The sequence below is a fragment of the Equus quagga genome, chromosome 3, assembly GCF_021613505.1.
Source record: "Equus quagga isolate Etosha38 chromosome 3, UCLA_HA_Equagga_1.0, whole genome shotgun sequence".
Taxonomy (NCBI): Eukaryota; Metazoa; Chordata; class Mammalia; order Perissodactyla; family Equidae; genus Equus; species Equus quagga.
Window position 1 is genome coordinate 155214396 of NC_060269.1, and position 17984 is coordinate 155232379.

The following is a 17984-nucleotide window of genomic DNA, read 5'->3' on the forward strand; positions in this document are numbered from 1 at the left end:
TGTAAATGGGCTGGGATGGCGTTGGGCGTCCTGGGGTCCCAGAGCCAGGTGGCCCACCGTGTCACCCAGTCCTCTGACCTCCCCTGCCCCGGGACAGGTCCACATGCTCAGGAAGGCCAAGCAGAAGCCCAGGAAGGCCGGGACCCCCAAGGACGCCTGAGCAGATGGGGTGCCTATACCCCTAGGGGGGACCCCAGGTAGAGGAGGGTACTGGAGCAGCCTGTGCCCGTCCTGCAGCAGCGCTGGCAGGTGGATGGACCTCCTTGCAGCCCTGACTCAGGGCGATTCCCCCTTGTCCCCGAGCCCCATGGAAACTGCTGGGTGGGTAGCAGGCATTTCCTCCCCCGTCTCCACACCAGTGACTGGGGTGGGCACAGGGTTCCAGCTGGCCAGTCCGCTCGCCCCCTGGAGGAGGGGCACTCCTCCCTTTGTGTCCCCCACCACCCTCAGCCCTTCCAGCTGGGTGGTGCTGGACTTCATCTTGTGTTCCTCAGGCCATCCCCCTGGATGTTCTGACACAGCAGCTGGCTCCGTGGGCTCTGGGTGTGCCCAGCACAGACACAGGATGCCCCAGCCACTAGCTCCTCTGGCCTTGCTTCACCAGTGAGGGCTGGGTGGGGCCACCTGCTGTGTGTCTTGGGCGGAAGGTGCCTTCTCTGCTGCTCGTCACCGCAGGCGAGCTGCATGGGATGCAGGGCCCAGGCAGCTGGCTGGGCCTCGTCCCAACCCTGGCTGGTGGCGCCAGAGTGACAGGGCTGCACCTGGGGAGAGGGGGGCCAGGTGGGCTTGGCCACCATTGTGAAGAGTGCGCCTGGAAGGGACCAGAAGCAAACCCACACCAGCCGGGGCCCTGGAGGCCCAGAGGAAGGTAGTGGAGTGAAGTGTGGAGGAGCCAGCTTTAATCACCCCAGGATCTACTCAGCACTCTGTGTTCTGTTTGCCATCACTCAACGTGCCAGTTGCCAGTGTCCGCTCAGCAGATGGGACTTCTGCGGGTTCAGTGCTTCTCCACGTGGAGACCCAGCACTGTGGGACGTGGGATGTGGGACAAGGCTGCCGGGTGGGCTGCTGGCAACTACGTCTCCCCTAAGCCCAGAGTCACACCTCAGATCCCAGGAGGACCCTGACCAAACCTGAACTACCTGCCTGAGAGGTCTCCTGAGGGCCCCAAAGGAGGGATTCACGAATCCTCACCCTTCCCAGTTCTCCCCTCTGCCTGGCACCTGCCAGCCGGGCTGGGCCCTCACACCCCTCAGCCACGGCTTTGCCCTGAGTTTGGTTTCAACCTCAGGTCAGGCCCCGCCCAGCCCTGTGACCCAAAAGCTTCTGCCAAAACCGCACAAACCAATGCACTGTAACAGCATTTGTGGTGGATGTTCTTGTCACGTGCCTCCCGCACACAGATGCACATTCCTCGTGGTCACGTCCCCCAGTCCCCAGTGGTGTAATTAGTTTTTGCTCTGCAGGCCCTGCTGTTGATTTCCGTCTATAGGAATTGTCTGTAAATTGTGGTTAGGGTGACTGTCCGCTGTATTTAAGCAAATCTGTGTGCTAGGTGGGGCTGCGTGGGCTCTGCGCTGTCCCTCGTGTGTAATTTATACCTGAATGTGACCATAATTTATATCCAGGACAATACAGTCTGGGCGCTGCCATCCTGCTGCTCTTGTCTCTCTCTGTGCCTAATGACCAGAGTGAGAGGAGGGATGGTTTGGCAGCCCAGCAGCCACCAGGGAGCTCTGCATGCTGAGGGGGTGGGCCACAGTGAGCTGAGCCACATCCAGGGGTGCTGCACTGCCTGTCAAGGACCCAGGGCCACATGTGCACCCACGCCCCCAGAAGGCCGAGGCTGTGGGCGCCCCAGCTGCCCCTGGAAACAAACACTTGAATGCCAGCCCCCATGTGGCTTGTCTTAGCTTGACGGAGACAGAGGATGTGGGCCTGGGGGACAGAGATGGGCACAACAGCAACGCAAAGCTGTGAAGCTCCTCTGCAGGAGTGGAGAGCCGCCTGTTGACTGAGTAGAACAGGAAATGTCACGATGAGAGGAGCACCCAAGCTCGGGCCACTGGGCTGACATCTGGGCCTCCGGCTGGGGTGGGTGGGACCTCGAGCTAGCAGGCAGCAGGGAGGAGTGGGGCCCTCGAGTCATCCTCGCCCCCAGGCTCTGGCAGGCGGAGGCCACGCAGAGCCCGCAGGACGGCCAGGGCCAGGCGCACAAGGAGACGCAGCAGCAGGAAGGCGAAGGGCACAGCAATCTGCATGAGGTGGAAGATGGCTGTGCTGAACCTGCTCAGGAAGCAGGTGGACGCGAAGGCCAGCAGGCTGGCACAGGGGTACAGTGCGAGCTTGGCAAACATGAACGCGTGCTCCCGGCCCCCAAATCGCGCGGAGGGCTGCAGTGTCTCCCTCTCATGCAGGAGGGCTGTGGTCCAGATAGCAAACTGGAAGATGCTGGCGAAGAAGATGATGGCGCAGCTGACGCGCACGCTCTCTAGCTCGTCGCGGGGCTGCTGGGCGAAGGCCGAGGTCTGCTGGTAGGCCAGCGGGAGGCCACCCACGAAGGCCAGCGAGAGTGTGTTGAGCAGGCCCATGGACTGTGTGGCCTTTCGGATGTGCAGGAAGAGTGAGTGGTGGGCGAACCAGAGCAGGCCCACTGTGGCGAAGGAGCCGAAGTACGCCAGGAAGTGCGGCCCATACACGCTCAGCGCTGCCACCAGGCTGCCTTGGAACTTCTCCCTCACGTCCTTGGCGTCCGGGACGTTGTCCTCACTGGGGATTTGAACAGACGGCATTGGTGGCAGCCTCACCACAGGGTGTCTGGTCAGGGCTGCAGCCCTGCCCTGTCCGAGCCATGAAGGCCACCTGGCCCCTGGCATGCTTGAATTTCAGATGAATGACGTGGACTTCAGCACACGTGTTTTCATTTTACTATGTCTATTTACACACCTAGTATTTTAAACAATTTTGTGTCATTCATCTGAAGCTCAAACTTAACTGCATCCTGTCTCTTCGTCACTAAGTGGCAGCCCTGCCCACGAGACCCCAGGGTAGGCTTGTGTGGTCTGTCCACCCTCCTGCAGCTGCCTGTCCACTTGGGGAGTGGTTCTGCAGATCTGAGGGGGGCTTGCCTCCATAGTTGTCAGAGTCCAGGGCCAAACTTTATTGTAAAGAGCAATTCTGAGCAAAAGCCGGCTCCCTGGCTTCTCCCTCTCATGGGGGTCGTGGGGGCTACTGCCCCCAACTGCACAGCCCAGAGCGCACAGTGGTGGCGTCCTCTTATCACTGAAGGGGGTGCAGCCTGAGACACTGTCCTCACAACGGCAGCTGCATGTGTGTGGGGGGAGCTGGAACTTCGAGGGTTTGAAGGTGGAGATAGGAGACAGCCTCGGGGCTTGCCTGGAGACCCCCACCCGGGTCCTTGGGGCTGGCAGGGAGGGTGGCTGTGGCTCTGGGTGGAGGGAAGATGCCACCCCCCCAGTCCCTAACTGCAGCCACTCTGTGCAGCTACTCGGCGAGGGGCCCAAGATAGTGTGGCCCTGGTTGCAGGGCTTAGGTCTAGCTCAGAGATCAGTATCCATGAACGTTTGCTCCCAATTTTTAAGAATTCTCAAGTCACAGTAGGAAAAAGCTACCAAGAGAATTAAGAGAATCGAGACTTCAGATTATCAGATAGGGAACGTGAACCAGAGTGCTCTGACATGTAATGCAATAGGAACGCACTGAAATACGACTGTCAAAAAGGATGGAAAGTTTGGAAAAGCAGCAAATAAAACGCACAGAAATAAAAACACGGTACCTAAGATCAGAAGGCTGACGGACGGAAGAGGTGGGTCAGGCAGAGCAGAGGAGCGAACAGTGAAGGGAAGGAATGAGGCCAAAGCAGAGCGGAGGATGTGGGCGGAAGACAGATGCAGGACAGGACAGGGACCCTCCCTGGCATGCCCCGCCCCGGCCCTGCTCACAGGTGGGGACTGCTGGCAGGGAGACCCCCGGCTCTGGGAGCTCTGCCCCGGGTGGGACTCCTCCTCCGGGGGAGGTGGCACCAGGAGACCTCATGCCTTTGTGGGACTGGAGGATGGGAGACACTTCGCAGAGAGGCAGGCCGGGGACCCCCTCCATCAAGCCTGAGGCGGCCCAAGTGTGGTCCTCACCAGATGTCCAGGATGAGGAGAGTGGCCACGATGGCATAGACCCCGTCGCTGAAGGCCTCCACCCGCTCCTTGCTGAGAGGCTCGTGCAGGTCAAAAGTGAAGAACTCCACGCTGGGAGCTGGGAGTTCCGGGGGGCCTGTGGATATACCAGGAGGGAGGAACTGGTCAAGCCCTCGGGGGCTGGGAGCCCACAGGCCAGAGGAGGGGACCCCGCAGGGATGCCTGGTGGTCGCAGCTGCTCCACAGGCTCTGGAAGCAGCGCCAAGGCCCCACACGCCAGCCCACCGGCACCTACCCACCAGCCTGCCTCTGCACCAGCTGGCGGCCTTGCTGAAGTAGGGGAGGAAGATGACCATCGCCATCAGCAGGTACGACTGCAGGAGACACACGACATGTCAGGGGGGCATGGTGCCTCCTCCGAAGGGGGCTGGAGCCAGAATCCTACCCTGAAGCAAGGGGCTGCGAAAGGAGGGCAGCATGAGCCACAGAAGAAAAAACAGGTGAGTTCTACGTCTGCATGGCAGAGCATCATCAGGAACGCGAAGAGACGACTCGCAGGATGGGGACAATGTCTGCAAACCACCTCCCTGGTAAGGGTCCAGGATCCAGAACACGGAGAGACCTCACACCTCCACAAAGAAAGATAGCGCCATGCAGAAATGGGCAGAGCTCGGAGGACACATTTCTCATTCACAAATGGCCAATAAACACATGAGAAGATCCTCGGCATCAATAACCATCAGGGAAACACAAATCCAAACCACCACAGGATGCCACCTCACTCCCAGGAGGACGGCCACTCTCAGAAGACCAGAAACAGCAAGTGCTGGCAAGGACGTGGGGAAACAGGGACCCTGTGGACTGCTGGGCGTGTAAAACGGTGCAGCACCGTGAGGAACAGTATGGAGGGTCCTCAAAAATATGAAAACAGAATTACCATGTGACCCAGCAATCCCACTTCTGGGTAGACACCCGAAAGAATTGAAAACAGGGTCCTGAAGAGAGATCTGTACACCCACGTTCACTGCAGCACTATTCACAACAGCTGAGATGTGGAAGCGACCCGCAAGTCCACGGATGGACGAAGGACAAACAGCACGAGGTCCATCCACACGAGGACCACTGGGGACGCAGGGGAACGCAGCACTGAGGTGCTGCAGTGTGCACGAACCTTGAAAACGTTATGAGTGAAAGAAGCCAGTCACAAAAGCCTCATGTTTTGTGACTCCACTTATATGAGATAACCAGAACAGGCAAATCTAGAGACAGAAAGTAGGACAGTGGTGTCCAGCGACTACAGGGAGGGAGATGGGGAGTGACTGGCAATGGAGACGGGGTTTCTGTGCAGGGTGATAAAAAGTTCTAGAACCAGACAGAGGCGATGGCTGCATAGCAACGTGAATGACATCAGTGCCACAAAGCTGCACTCTTTAAAGTGGTCACAATGATAAATCTTATGTTATACCAGATTATTTAAAAAGGGACAAGAAGGGCGGCCGGTAGTGTCTCCTGGGTCCCCAGGCAGCCACCTGCAGTAGGTGCCCTTGCTCTGGGTTCTGAAGTGCGGGCCTCAGGCTGGTGCAGGCGAGCAAGTCCCACGAAGGCTCTGGTCACCCTGCGGCTGCTGCGCCCCCACAGTGCAGCCTGTACCCCAGCCGCCCTGCCCTCAGTGGAGGGCTCCCTCCCCTCTGTCCTGCACACCAAGTACTTCAAGGTCACCTGATGCATGATGTACAACTCAGGGAGGCAGTGGGCACCTCGCAGATGGGGTGGGGGAGAGGTCTGTTTATAACCCAGTCTCCCCGCTTCACGGGACCACACACCTCATTCAACAAACACACAGTGAGGGAGGCACCTCCCAGGCGCGTGACAGGTAAAAGCAAAAGATTCTAGAAGGACGCAGACGGTGACCACTGCAGGATAAGCAGGAGATGGTGCTACAGAATAGGAGGAAAAAAGGAGGAAATGGAACAGTGCAAGAGAGAACCTCAGTCCTTGGGGAGGCAGGTGGGAGGTGCAGGCTGCCGGGTGCTGGCGTGAGAGCTCCCAGGACCTGTGAGTGTCACCGTGGGAGGAAGGTGGACTGGGGGGAGGTCAGGACAGCCTGGACCAGGGCAGTGTGAAGGGGCTGGACCTGGAGGGTGGACCCAGCACAGCGTCCCAGATGAGGGAAGGGTGTGGCAAAGACACCTGGGAGGATGGGGGCCGTGGGCTTGCTGGGAGGTTGCAGGGGATGCCCGGGGGGTCAGGAAGCTCTGGCGCGTGTCTCACAGGTGGTGATGAGCGTGGGGCCCCAGGCAAGGAGGCAAGGAGTGGAGGTGAGGGGTGGAGGGGTCCGACCCCCACTGCAGGGGAGGAGGAACAGAGAGAAAGAGGTGAAGAATGCAGCAAAGAAGAGAACTGACCGCTCTGTTGGGGGAGGTGGACAGAACTGACTGCTCCATCATGGAGCGCTTACAGGCTTGCTGACTGCTCGGGACCTCCCAGCCCCACCGAGGACCCTCCTCCCCCGATGCCATCGTCCACCAGGGCACCGTCACTGCCCAGGCGCCTGCTGGGCCCCCAGCACACTGGGCACCACCTGCCCAGCCCAGGCTCCTGACTCAGACTCCAGGGTCCACCCACCCCAGTCCTTCCAGAGTCCAGCATCCAGGCCCTGCCCGAGGGCACAGCCCCTGCAGGCCTCAGCTTTACTCACTCCTCCTCACTAAGGCCGCCCGCACATCCCAGCTGTCCCTTTGATCTTCCGCATGACGGCCCTCATCGTCCCTCCGACCCCGGCCTTCGTCCAAACAATTCCCGCCATCCACGACCACGGGCACAGAGTCCTTCCTGAAATCAGGACTCGGATGTGGCCTCAGCCCACTGCCCTTACCTGTCCTTCCGTCTCTCAGTGCATCCCCTCACTGGCCCCGCCCTGTCCACTGGGGACCGCTCGCTGTAGGGCATGGGCGAGGACGCCCTGCCCGGCCTGAGCGCCCTGCAGCAGCCCTCCCGCCAGGAGGAACACGCTCACATCTGAGGAAAGTGAACAGAGGCCGAGGCTGCCCCTTGCCCAGGACGCCAGCATCCACCTCCCCACCCACCCTGGGCTGACCCGCCGGCCACTCTGTCCCAAGGGACGATGCTCTGCAGCCCTCCCCTGCCTGTTTGTTTGTTTCAAACTTGAAATTCTGTTGAAACGCTTACTAGACGTTTAGGACAGCCACCACTTGTTTTCTCATGACGAGTGACGCTCCGGGTGCGAGTCCTCTTTACTCATGGGGCCACCTGCAGCCGCCACAACCATTCCCCTCCTCCCAGCACGACGGAAGCGTCACCAGAACGATGTTCCTATTAAATCAGCTGCAGTTCAAAAGGGGCATCAGCTGACCTTGACCTCTGCGCCTGGGCCAGGACGGCTCGGAGCTGCCTCGTGCTGTAAGGGACCAGTGCGGAGCCCACAGAACTGTCGCCAGGGACAGAAGCGTGCTGACTACCACCCTGCCGTCATGTTCCCGTTTCCACTTGGGCCTCATCCAGGCTCAGCTTCCTGGGCTCCAGACCCGGGCGCCTTCTGCTCACGGCTTCCCTCCTGTGTTCTACACTTCTCCAGCTTCCTCTTCTAGTTCTGGAACTTTCTTCCTTCGCTTTCTCTCCCTCTCTGGGTGGCTCCTCCCCACGTGCATCCTCAGGATGGCACGACGTCCATCTGCATTGGTTCCCTGCCTGCTATGGTGTCTCTTGAGGTGACTGGGGGGCGTCCCTCGTCAGGGCATGGTGGCTCCGACCCCACCCAGAGGCCACGTGCTGTGGGCTGCTCTGGCAGCTTCATGCAGGCTCCTCATCCACCAAAAGAACAAGCAAAGCCCACTCCAGGTGCCCTTGAGTCTTAAAGCTTTGCCCGCTTGGGGAATCATGGGGTGAGTCACAGCTGTCAGTGCCCTGCCCCTCCTTGGATGGTGCATTTTCTCACTGGGCCTGGCTCCGAGGGTAGCGACTCCTCACCTTGAGGGCAGGTCCCAGGGCCTCTTCCCTCCAGCTGTGCTCCTGGGCACCTTGGGCGCCAAACTACTGGCTGCCTGGTGGCCCTTGGGCAACCCTGGCACAGCCCTGCCCCTCCCCCACACAAGGCTGGCTGGCTCCTCAGTGTGCCGCCCCCTTCCCACCCTCCTGGGGCGTCTGCTCCCAACACAGTCACCCTCCCCTCCTCCGCTCCCCGCACTCACCGCTGGGTAGAAGAACAGGGAGAATCCGGCCGCTGCAAAGCACAGTGCCGGGCCCCGAAGGATGATGCCCAGGATGTGCTGCCGGTAGAGGGCCCTGTGGGCGCAGTGCTCTATCTGGGGGTTCAGGAGGTGGGGGAAGTGGAACGCATACACCACGATCAGCGCCTGTGGGAGAGGCGGGCTGCAGGGCACGAGCAGAGGCCTCTGACCAGTGCCCCCTTCCTCCCATGCACACATGCAGGGGCCGCGGGTGGGGACCCCCCAGAGAGGCAGGGTTCTGCTGTGAGGCTCACAATGGGATGTTCTTGGGGTGGAGAGGGGACAAGAAGCCCCTGCTCTGCTCCTGAGGCCACATGTTGGGGGGGTCTCAGGGCTGCCCCACCCTGCCAAGCACCTGAGGACGCAGGGCGGCCCCATTTCACTCTCTCTTCAAGTCAGCACAGGAAGCACAGGCTCTGAGCATCTCAATTCATCTGGCTGTGGCCCCAACAGGCACTCCAAGTGGGCACCCTGTCTGCACAGCTCTCACTACAGCCAGCAGGCCACAGCCTCCTGAGGACATGTGCACAATGTGTGCTCCAAAAGGACAGCACGTGGGGAGGGAAGGCAGGCAAGGGCCCTACCTGCACGGCCCCGATGGTGATCACGCACACACAGAACAGGAAGATGCCCAGGGGCACCTCTGGGAAGGTCACCATTAAGGAAAACTGCAGCGAAAAACACAGGAAACCAGGTTCTGCAGGGCCCCAGAGCACCACCCTGTGAGCCTCCTGGGTCTCAACTGGGCAGTCTAGCAGTAAAGCTGTCTCCGGGCGGGGGCATCTGGAGCCTTGGGGGTGTCCCATCCCATAAGAGCAATTCTATTGAATGCTTTAAGCCTTTCAAGCTGAAGTGTCATCAGACTCATAAAGAATTCCCCAAACCCCAGTTCTCTGTGACACACGGCCCCATGTGCTCAGACCACTGGTCTCCGTCAGAACCCAGAGTGAGTTACAGCAGGTGTGAATGGGGGTTGGCCAGGCTGTGGGGGAGCTGTCAGACAAGGAGGTATGTGGGGGCCACATGCTGTGGGGGAGCCCGGGACAGCCAGGAGGCCGTGGGCTTGGGGGCCAGGCAGGAGCTGGGAGCGCCAGTGAGTATGGAGGGGACACCCTCATTGAGCCCTAGGAGGCCCAGGCTGGTGTCTCTGTCAGTGCAAGCCCTGCTCGGGGCCGCTGGAGGCCTCCTCTCCCCCATCCAGCCTAGAAACCCCAGGGACACGCTTCCCTGGAACTTTCCCTCCTCTTTGCAACCGTGTGGTCCATGCCCTAGACCACCCAGCTGGTCGAAGTTTCTGAGAAGGGAACATCTTAGGTTCCGAGTCCTCTGGCCCAGCAGAGGCTGGACCCAGGGTGGCACTCAGTGAGGTGTCAAGGGAATTGGCAGAGGAAATTGCTGTTACTCACCGTGAATGGCAGGAAGGTGATGGTCATCATGCAGGCCTGGGGAAGAGGAGGAGGGGAGGAGAGCAGGCCACTCAGGCCCATGTTGCCCAGGGGGACCGGCTGGCAGTGCTCCACCCAAGAACATGTCACTGTCCAACCCCCAGACCACAAGGAAGCACGTGCCCTTGCCCACCTGACAGGGAAGGCCTTGTGGGAGGCCTGGGAGTGGACGGATTCCAGGCTCTGCACACCCAGGGGCACCACAGAAGCTGATGCTGCATCCTCTCCACCTCAGAGGGCAGAGCTACAGACGCAATCATCCCCCAAAATGACAGGAGCAACTCACCAGGTTGAGCAGGGCAAGCGTGTCGTCTATTTTTGCAACAACCTGGAACAATCTAAACAATTTAAGACAAACAGGAAATGACGTGGCATTGACGAACGTGGTCTAAGAGCATCAAACACACGCTGAGATGACAGCGAGACAGTTTTATGTGAAGAGAGAACTAGACAGAGAACTAAACGGGGAGTTGGGGCAGGAGCAGAGCTCACCAAGGCTCCACTCGGGTCTGGAAACAAAATCCTTCTCCCAACCCCGCCCCCCTGGCCGTGCCCTCCATGGTATCCCAGGGCTCTGACCCCTCCTGGGCTGAGCTCAGCGGGCCTTGGTTCCCCACTTGGGAGGTCTGCATCCAGCAGGGGCCAGGGGATCCTCAGGAGGCTGTGCCCAGGAGGCAGGGCCTCCAGCAGCAGGTGTGGCCTTTGATGAGCCAGTGCACAAACAGGGTGATACACAGCCCTGTCCACACTGCTGATCCGAAAGGGAGCTGGCCCTGCCAGAGGCCTGCACAGTCACCAGCAGGACCATACAGAGGGCAGCCGTGGGCCCCTGGCTCCTGCCAGCCCATGGGCCTCCTGCTCTCCATGAACAAGGGAGGCAGAAAAGAAAAGCCCTTCCTTAAGCCTTTAGGGAGGGTCCCCTATCCCCACCAGAAACAGTCACTGCTGAAAACAAGTGTGCGACATAAAACTGGAGACACTTCTAATGCAAGCTGCCAATGCCCAAAAGGCTCCTGGGTGTGCCCGCACCCCCAGCACTCCTAGTCGGAGAGAGCACCTCATTCCCAAAGGCAGCCTGTTAACCAGGGGCATCGCCACCCATGCTCCCACCCCAACTCTATCTATGGGTGCCCTCCTGGCCTGGGTTGGGGGCTCAGGGGCTCCCTGCAGCTCTGGGGCCATGTTCCCTCGGATCCTAAGGAAGCCTTTCCTCCTTAAGAGGAAGCTCTGGCCCTGGAGCACGTGTCCCTGGAGCATGCTTATCCTCCTCACTAGAGTCCCAGAACCAGGATGAAGGGACTGCACATACTGCATGGAGCTACCGGGTAGCAGAGGGCGGTGGCTCCCAGCCTTTCCCATGCCCTGCCTGTGTGGTCTCTGGGGTCTAGCAGGCAGCAGCCATGCGTGCAGCCCAGGCCTGACCAGCGTACGCCTGCATGAGCACGTCACTGCTTCATCATCTCAGGGCCCTGTCATTGCTGTGTGCAGATGAGGAAGCGAAGGCTGGGGGCAAGGACTCTGTGGGGAGGGGCAGCCTACTGACCCGACCCCCTTGGGACTCAGCTCTTCCAAGGAGGCGAGGGGCTAGACACCCAACAGGCCTCTTGTTGGTGCCTTGAGTGCACACTGGCCACCTCGCTGACCCTCAGCCTGGTTGGGGCTGAATCCACTGGGCGTACACATTATGCGAGTCACAAAAATGCAGACCGTGGCCAGGAAAAGTCCCAGCCCAACCCCATACCTCGTGTGCGCTGCCCAGGCCACGGTCACGATGAGGAACGTCATCAGGTAGACGGCAATCCTGGTTGCTAGAAGTTTCTGTACACCTTTGTCAAATGGCTGGAATAGAAGAGCACAGCCATCAGAGAGCTTCACTTCACGGCAGCTGGCGGCCACCCCAGGCACTGAGACATCCCAGGCCTTGGAGTGCCTGGGAGCATCTCGCCTCTCCTTCTCGCTCCGCCTCTACCCTGCCTGTCCCTGAGGGCTCCTGTCGCCCTGTCACTGAGGTCCACGCCCTTCTCCATGCACTGATGGCCCAGATCCTGGATGCGCATTTGGGTTTGTATGTGGAGTTCCCTGCCAAACACCAGCTCTTGAGGCAGAGATTCTTCCTCGAGCCGCTTCAAGGTGGAGCAGAGTGGCCACAGGCCTTGCCGCCATGCGGTGAGTCAACAGCGTTGCTGGGAACGGTTCCAATTCAAAAACAGCTGTGAAGCCCATCAGGAGCAGTGACTCCTCCCCCAGGTCCGAGGTGAATGGAATTGAGGGGGAAAACCAGCTCCACCCAAAGCCTGGGCCCTTGAAATTGTGAGGAGGGATTTCACACTTTATAAACCAAAACTCAAAACAGAAAGCTGACTGCTTTACCATTTTCATTGGTCTTTATCTGCAAGAGGGTCTCTGACCCAGTGGCCCAGTGGAGCAGTCATGGTTTTGAATCAGGGGGCGTCCGGGTCTTGACTAGTCTCCTTCGTGTCAGCAGGTGCACCACTGGCACCTCCTCAGGAGGCTCACCCATCCCAGCAATGCCTCCTCTGCAGGAGTCCCCAGACCACACAGAACTTTCTGGCTAGAGCTCTCTCCATGAACCAATGAGCACGTACAGAGAGATGATTTCTCCATAAAAAGACAATCTCCAAAAAGATGACCCTGACTGCAGAGAAGTGAGGAGGTCTGGCCTCATGTGCTGTCACCTTCTCATCTCATGCTCACATATCTACAACCCTGTCCTGAAATCAGTGGCACTCCCCAGAAGGTTCTGGAGCAGGCACAGCCTGGCGAGCACCGAGGACCCAGTGGGGACGTGGCTTTCCTGAGGCCCCTTGTGGAGGGGTGGCTCCAGAACAGAGGCAGTGGCACTGGACTTTTATTCCCTGTGCTGTGTGCTGCTGCCACTGCCAGGCTTGACCCATGTTGTGGGAGTCTCCCCAAACCCTACGAGGTGTCGTTACCACCTCCCCAGATGAAAACGTGAAACTGGGCAGTCCCCGTGACTCCCAGGAGCATCCCAGCTGACAGCGCGAGTTGGGACCAGAACCTGGAGCCCAGCCGGGCACATCCTCGCTCCTCGGCACCTCGAGCTGATACCCTACTCACACGCAAGGTGGCCAAGCAAGGCATGCTCACACACGCAAGCCCAGAAACTTCCTAATGTCCTCCAAAATCACGTCCAGCTTCTAAGTTGCCATGTCGCTGTTTTACTTAGAAAACAGAAATACTCCAAGTCGGCTATAAATGGATACTCTGCTTTAGAAAACTGTTTCCCACTTATCTCCAATGATAAAACACACACGTTCCTGTGGACTGAGCAGGCCCAGGTGGGAGCCTCTCCCCGTGAGGCCGCCAGCTGCTGCACCTGCTGGTTAGGCAGGCAGACTGCCCTTTGCTCCCCGAGCTCCTACCACGAGGGACACTCCAGGGACGACAGAGCAGAGACCTCCGGGCAGCTCCCCTGTGGCGCTCGCTGCACTCCCTTCATGTGAAGACCAGCCTCCTGGCACAGGCCTACCCCAGTGAGCAGATGGGGGGTGGCTCTCGAAACCCCCTTCTCAGCCTGTACTGGAATCTCTCCTGGAGGGCACTGCCTCAGTTCAGTCAGGAAGGCTAACCAGCGTTGCAGGGCAGGCAGCAGACGCCCTCGCCCGGCCCCTCCCAACCAGATGTGCCTTGTATGGAGCCCACAGTGGGCCAGTGGGCTGAGTGAGTCTCTTGGACCCTCCCCTCACGCCACGTGTTGCAGACTGTTCCCAAGTACCTGTTCTGGGGAGATCTCGGTGTGGGTCACAGGCAGGATCTATGAGAGCAAAGACACAAAAGAAGTGAGGGACATTTCTTGGACTGGGCACTGCCTGCTCCTCGGGTGCTATGGTGTCGGGGACGCAGGCCAGTCCTGGGCTGCTCGCCCCAACCCAGCTGCCTGGGGGTATGGGGGAGCCCAAGATGCTGCTGAGGCTCAGGTCAGGGTCTGTGCTGGGCTGGGCTCCACCAGAAGGCTGCCTTGAGAGGGTGTGGAGGCTCTGGGTGGGGACAGGCTCTGAGATGGGTGGGGCCCCTCACGGACCATCACAGTGGCGATGATGGACAGCAGCGCGTCGCTGAAGCTGAGCATGCGATGGGAGTGCTGGATCCCATCGGCAGCATCCTCTTCCCTCGAGGACGTGAAGGAGTCTCCCCCTACATCAAGGGCCGACTCTGGGGTCCGGGACCCAGACATGGCGAGGCCTAGGAGGAAGCACAGTTCTGAGCATGCGGGGTCCTTCTGGGGGTCTGCCCCGTCAGCTTCAGGCACGATGCAGGCTGGGGCAGGGCCTGGGAGGAGGGACGCCCTCCCTGGTGGGAGCTTGGTAGGGGCTGAAAGAACCTGCCCTCAGGGGTGGGAAGTTTCCCTGACACTGTATCTTCTCCCAGTGAGCCCGCTGTATTTCCACCCTCATGGAAGAGCGCCACGTCACAGCTCAGCACTGTGATTGGGGAGACACACTCTTGCCTCAGTTTCCCCTCTAGAGATGAGAGGCAAGAGAAGGCACATATGACACATGGCAGGTGTTCTACACACCGTGTCACCAGGGCCTAATACCCTTGACCCTAACCCCTGATACTGCGCTGTTAGATGCTCATCCTAAATGTGGGAAGCTCTGTAGGCCCGCGTCCTAGAGGACTGTGCTAAACGTCCCTCCTCCCAAACCCCGCCCCACCCCTGCAGCAGAGCCATGCAGGGCTAGTGCCTGTCCATTTCCTGCATAGGAAACAGCCGCTCTGGCTGAGAATCTGCCAGCACCAGTGGATGGTGCTCTCGCTCCTCCTGCAGGTTACGGGTTCAGATGTTAGCCTGCCTGGGTGGCCAGGCCATGCACAGCCAGCAATGCCCCTCAGCGCAGAGCTCTCTGGACATTGTAGTATCAGAGATGGGTCTGGGAAGACAAGAGAGATGCCAGCTAACGGGGTTTCTGGGAAGAAGAGACCCTGGCGCCTCTGAGAAACGGAGCTCAGGCATGGCCGGGGTGGTCGGAGGCACCACGGCCGGAACTCTGGCTGCACAGGGCACCTCTGTGGGCTTTGGATTCTACCCGGAGCTGGTGAGTCACAGTCAGAGTGGCCCCATCCACAGAGCCTGCTGGGCTCCGCTGGGGAAGAGCTGGGGGCAGTGGACGCAGCATCCACAGGTCAGGGAAGGCACCTTAGACCGCCCAGTGGAGGAGCTCGGGGCAGATGGATGCGGTGTCTATAGGTCAGGGAAGAGGTCGGGGTTGGGGGTGGAGCCCAGAGTTACCAGCAAACGCTATCATAGAGGATGAGATGGCTGGAGATGGTGGAGAGAAGGGACCGTGGCAGAGATGTCCCGTGGACAGGGGTTGGCAGAGGGAGTGGCACCTGGGAAGGAGCAGACGGATGTCCAGAGTGCAGGACAACGGAGGCTCACAGCTGTTCAGGGGCAGAGGCCTTCGTCAGGACAGGTGGTCGAATGGTAAACCTCCCAAGATGAGGGAAGATGGGAGTGGGAAGGGTCCCGGGTTTCACCGTGAAGAGGATGCTGTTGACCCTGGCAAAGCAGCTGGAAGTGGGCGGGGAGGCCCAGTAGAGTGAGCAGGGCAGAAGATGCAGCTGTGCCACAGTCTCTGGAGACAACAGGAGTTAACAAAGCTGCAATGCGTGTGCCCTAGAGGTGGCAAGTCCCTTTCCAGGTGTGGTCTCAGGTGTGTACACAAGGAAATGGGGACGTACTGGATCTGCCCGGGAACATGGATTATTTTAACAACAAAAGTCCACAATATTCTGGTTGACTCCCAGGGAACAAATGATCATACGTGAACTGGCACAAGGAGCCATGGACTGAAAGTCTGTGTCCCTAAGGCTCATGTGTTGAAGCCCTAGCCCAATGGGAAGTGATCAGGATTATATGAGCTCATGAGCATGGGGCCCCCATGATGGGATTAACGCCTTTATGAGAAAAGAAAGAGAACAGAGATGCCCCTCCTCCACTGTGTGAGCACACAGCCAGATGCAGCCGTCTGCAGGCCAGGAAGCCGGCCCTCGAGGGAACCAAACTGGCCACCCCCTTGACCTCAGACTTAGCCTCCAGAACAATGAGAAATCAATTCCTGTTGTTGAAGGCCGCCCCACTGCCCCTGCAGCATTTTGTTATGGCAGCTGAGCTGACTAAGACAGGAAGTGAAAACAGATGAACTACGTCTATGTGCATAAAACAGAAACACAATGTGGAGAGGAATAAACCAAGTTGCGGAAAGATACACACAGTATTGTACCATTTATGTAAACGTTTGAAACACACAAAACCACCATCTATCTTCCTCATGATTACACACACACAGTAAGAACACAAAAGCACAAGTAAGAAGAGCACTCACAACGTTAGGACAGCACTGCAGGGGCCGAGGCGGGGGGGGGGGGGGGGGGGGGAAGAGGGGGGGGGGGACGCGGCCTTAACTTTTAGCTGTACCTCAACCTTATTTCTCACTTTAAAGTTTACACGCAATAAAAATCATTCCTTCTGGTGACAGTTCTATGAGTTTTTGAGAAATAAGTATGTAACCACAACCACACTCACAAGGCAGTTCCCCAAGCAGACGCTTTGTGGTCAAGCCTTCCTCCACTCCAAACCCCGGCCACCGCTCATGTTTTCTGCTACTTCACTTTGCCTTTCCCAGGTGGTCCCATAGAAGGACTTGTACTCATGGAGGCTTTCATCTGGCTTTCACATAGCACGATGCATGTGAGATTCCGCCATGTTTTGGGAGTGTCAACAACATGTTTTCACTGCTGTGTAGTTAATTCCATCGCACGAATGTGCCTGTTCATCCACTCACCAGCTGGGAAATGCTGGCTGCTTCCACTTCCTGACGGTTTTGAATAAAGCCACTATAAATATTTGCACACAGGTATTTGAGTAAACATGTTTTTATTTCTCTTGGGTAAAGACCTCAGAATGGGTCTGCTGAGTCATGTGGTTACAAGTAAAAATGGCAAGTAATAGGATATATTGGAGTATATGAGGAAGCCATTTTGTGTAAACCTAATTCGGCCTGACCTTGTCTTTCCAAAAGGGCCTGACCGAGGCCGTTGAGCATGCATTGTATATCTGCTTTAGATATTCCCTATGGCAAGAACAAAGGCCCTTGAGATAAAGGTGCAACTTCCCTCCCCCTCCCAACGTTGGCATCTCCTTAAGGATTAAGCATCTTTCCTTAGGCTAGAAACTGATTGCTGCGCTCACCTGTGACCGCCCAGAGACAATAGAATTGCCTCCTGCTACGCCCTCTGAGAGAGCAGACCCACTACCTGCTGTGTCCATCAAGTGCTGTGCAATCTTGTGACTATTGAGGGAGGGACATTTCAATCATATGTGAAACGTCCTGTATGGGGGTATATAACCACTCTGTATACCTCACTTCCTTGGTGCCCTTTCTTCCTTCGGGAAGAAAGGCCCTGGGCCATGGTCCTCAGATTTCAGCTCCGAATAAACTCACCCAAATTTTCATTTATAGATTGGTTATGGATTATTTTCGTCGACGTGGTAAACACACGTTTAACCTTATAGAAAACTTCCAAACCATGTACCAAGCAGCTGTACATTCTGCATTCCCACCAGCCGTCTATGAGTTGCAACTGCTCCTCATCCTCTCCAGCACTTGGTTTGGCAGGATTTTAAAAAAAGTTAATTTCACTTTAGCTCTACTAATAGATGCGTAGTGTTATTGCATGTTTTAATTTGCATTTCCCTAGGGACTAATTGGGCATTTTCATGCCCCTGCTTTTTATCTGTATATCGTTTGCGGCAAAGTGTCTGTTAAAGTCTTTTGTTCACCTTTTTTCGGGGGGGGGGGGGGTTATTTGCATTCTTACTCAGTTTTGAGAGTTCTTTATATATTCTGGTTAAAAATCCTTTGTTAGATTATGTAATTTCCAAATATTTTCTCAGTCTGTGGCTTGTCTTTCATTTCTCTTACCAGTCTCTAGGAGAAGAAAAGTTTTAAGTCCAACTTATCAACTTTTATGGATCACTCTCTTGGTGTCATATCGAACAATGCTTTAACTCAAGTTCACAAAGATTTTCTGTTTTCTTCCAGAAGTTTAAAAAGTTTTAGGTGTACTTTAGGTCTATGATCGATTTTGAGTTCATT

The 17984-nt window shown here is 57.6% G+C and overlaps 2 protein-coding genes across 7 annotated transcripts in view; one reads left to right on the top strand and one right to left on the bottom strand.

The window, feature by feature from the left end:
- DGKQ (diacylglycerol kinase theta) overlaps positions 1 to 1652 on the top strand; it is a 13854-nt gene extending 12202 nt beyond the window's left edge. The window contains 1 exon segment of the mRNA XM_046656154.1: positions 98 to 1652. Coding sequence (XP_046512110.1) covers positions 98 to 160 — 63 coding nt within the window. The 3' untranslated portion in view covers positions 161 to 1652.
- Positions 1349 to 17984, bottom strand: part of TMEM175 (transmembrane protein 175) — a 27344-nt gene continuing 10708 nt past the window's right edge. For 3 of the 6 annotated variants that reach the window (XM_046656161.1, XM_046656155.1, XM_046656156.1), the window contains 10 exons: positions 13907 to 14067; positions 13601 to 13639; positions 11585 to 11682; positions 10130 to 10181; positions 9805 to 9840; positions 8983 to 9066; positions 8360 to 8524; positions 4447 to 4525; positions 4152 to 4287; positions 1349 to 2769 (listed from right to left, as the gene is read on the bottom strand). In XM_046656161.1, the coding sequence (XP_046512117.1) occupies positions 2112 to 2769; positions 4152 to 4287; positions 4447 to 4525; positions 8360 to 8524; positions 8983 to 9066; positions 9805 to 9840; positions 10130 to 10181; positions 11585 to 11682; positions 13601 to 13639; positions 13907 to 14059 (1500 nt within the window). In that variant the 5' untranslated portion in view covers positions 14060 to 14067 and the 3' untranslated portion in view covers positions 1349 to 2111. Of the gene's footprint in view, positions 2770 to 4151; positions 4288 to 4446; positions 4526 to 8359; positions 8525 to 8982; positions 9067 to 9804; positions 9841 to 10129; positions 10182 to 11584; positions 11683 to 13600; positions 13640 to 13906; positions 14068 to 15115; positions 16215 to 17984 lie in introns of those variants that run through there. The other 3 variants (XM_046656158.1, XM_046656157.1, XM_046656160.1) reach the window with 3 other exon arrangements.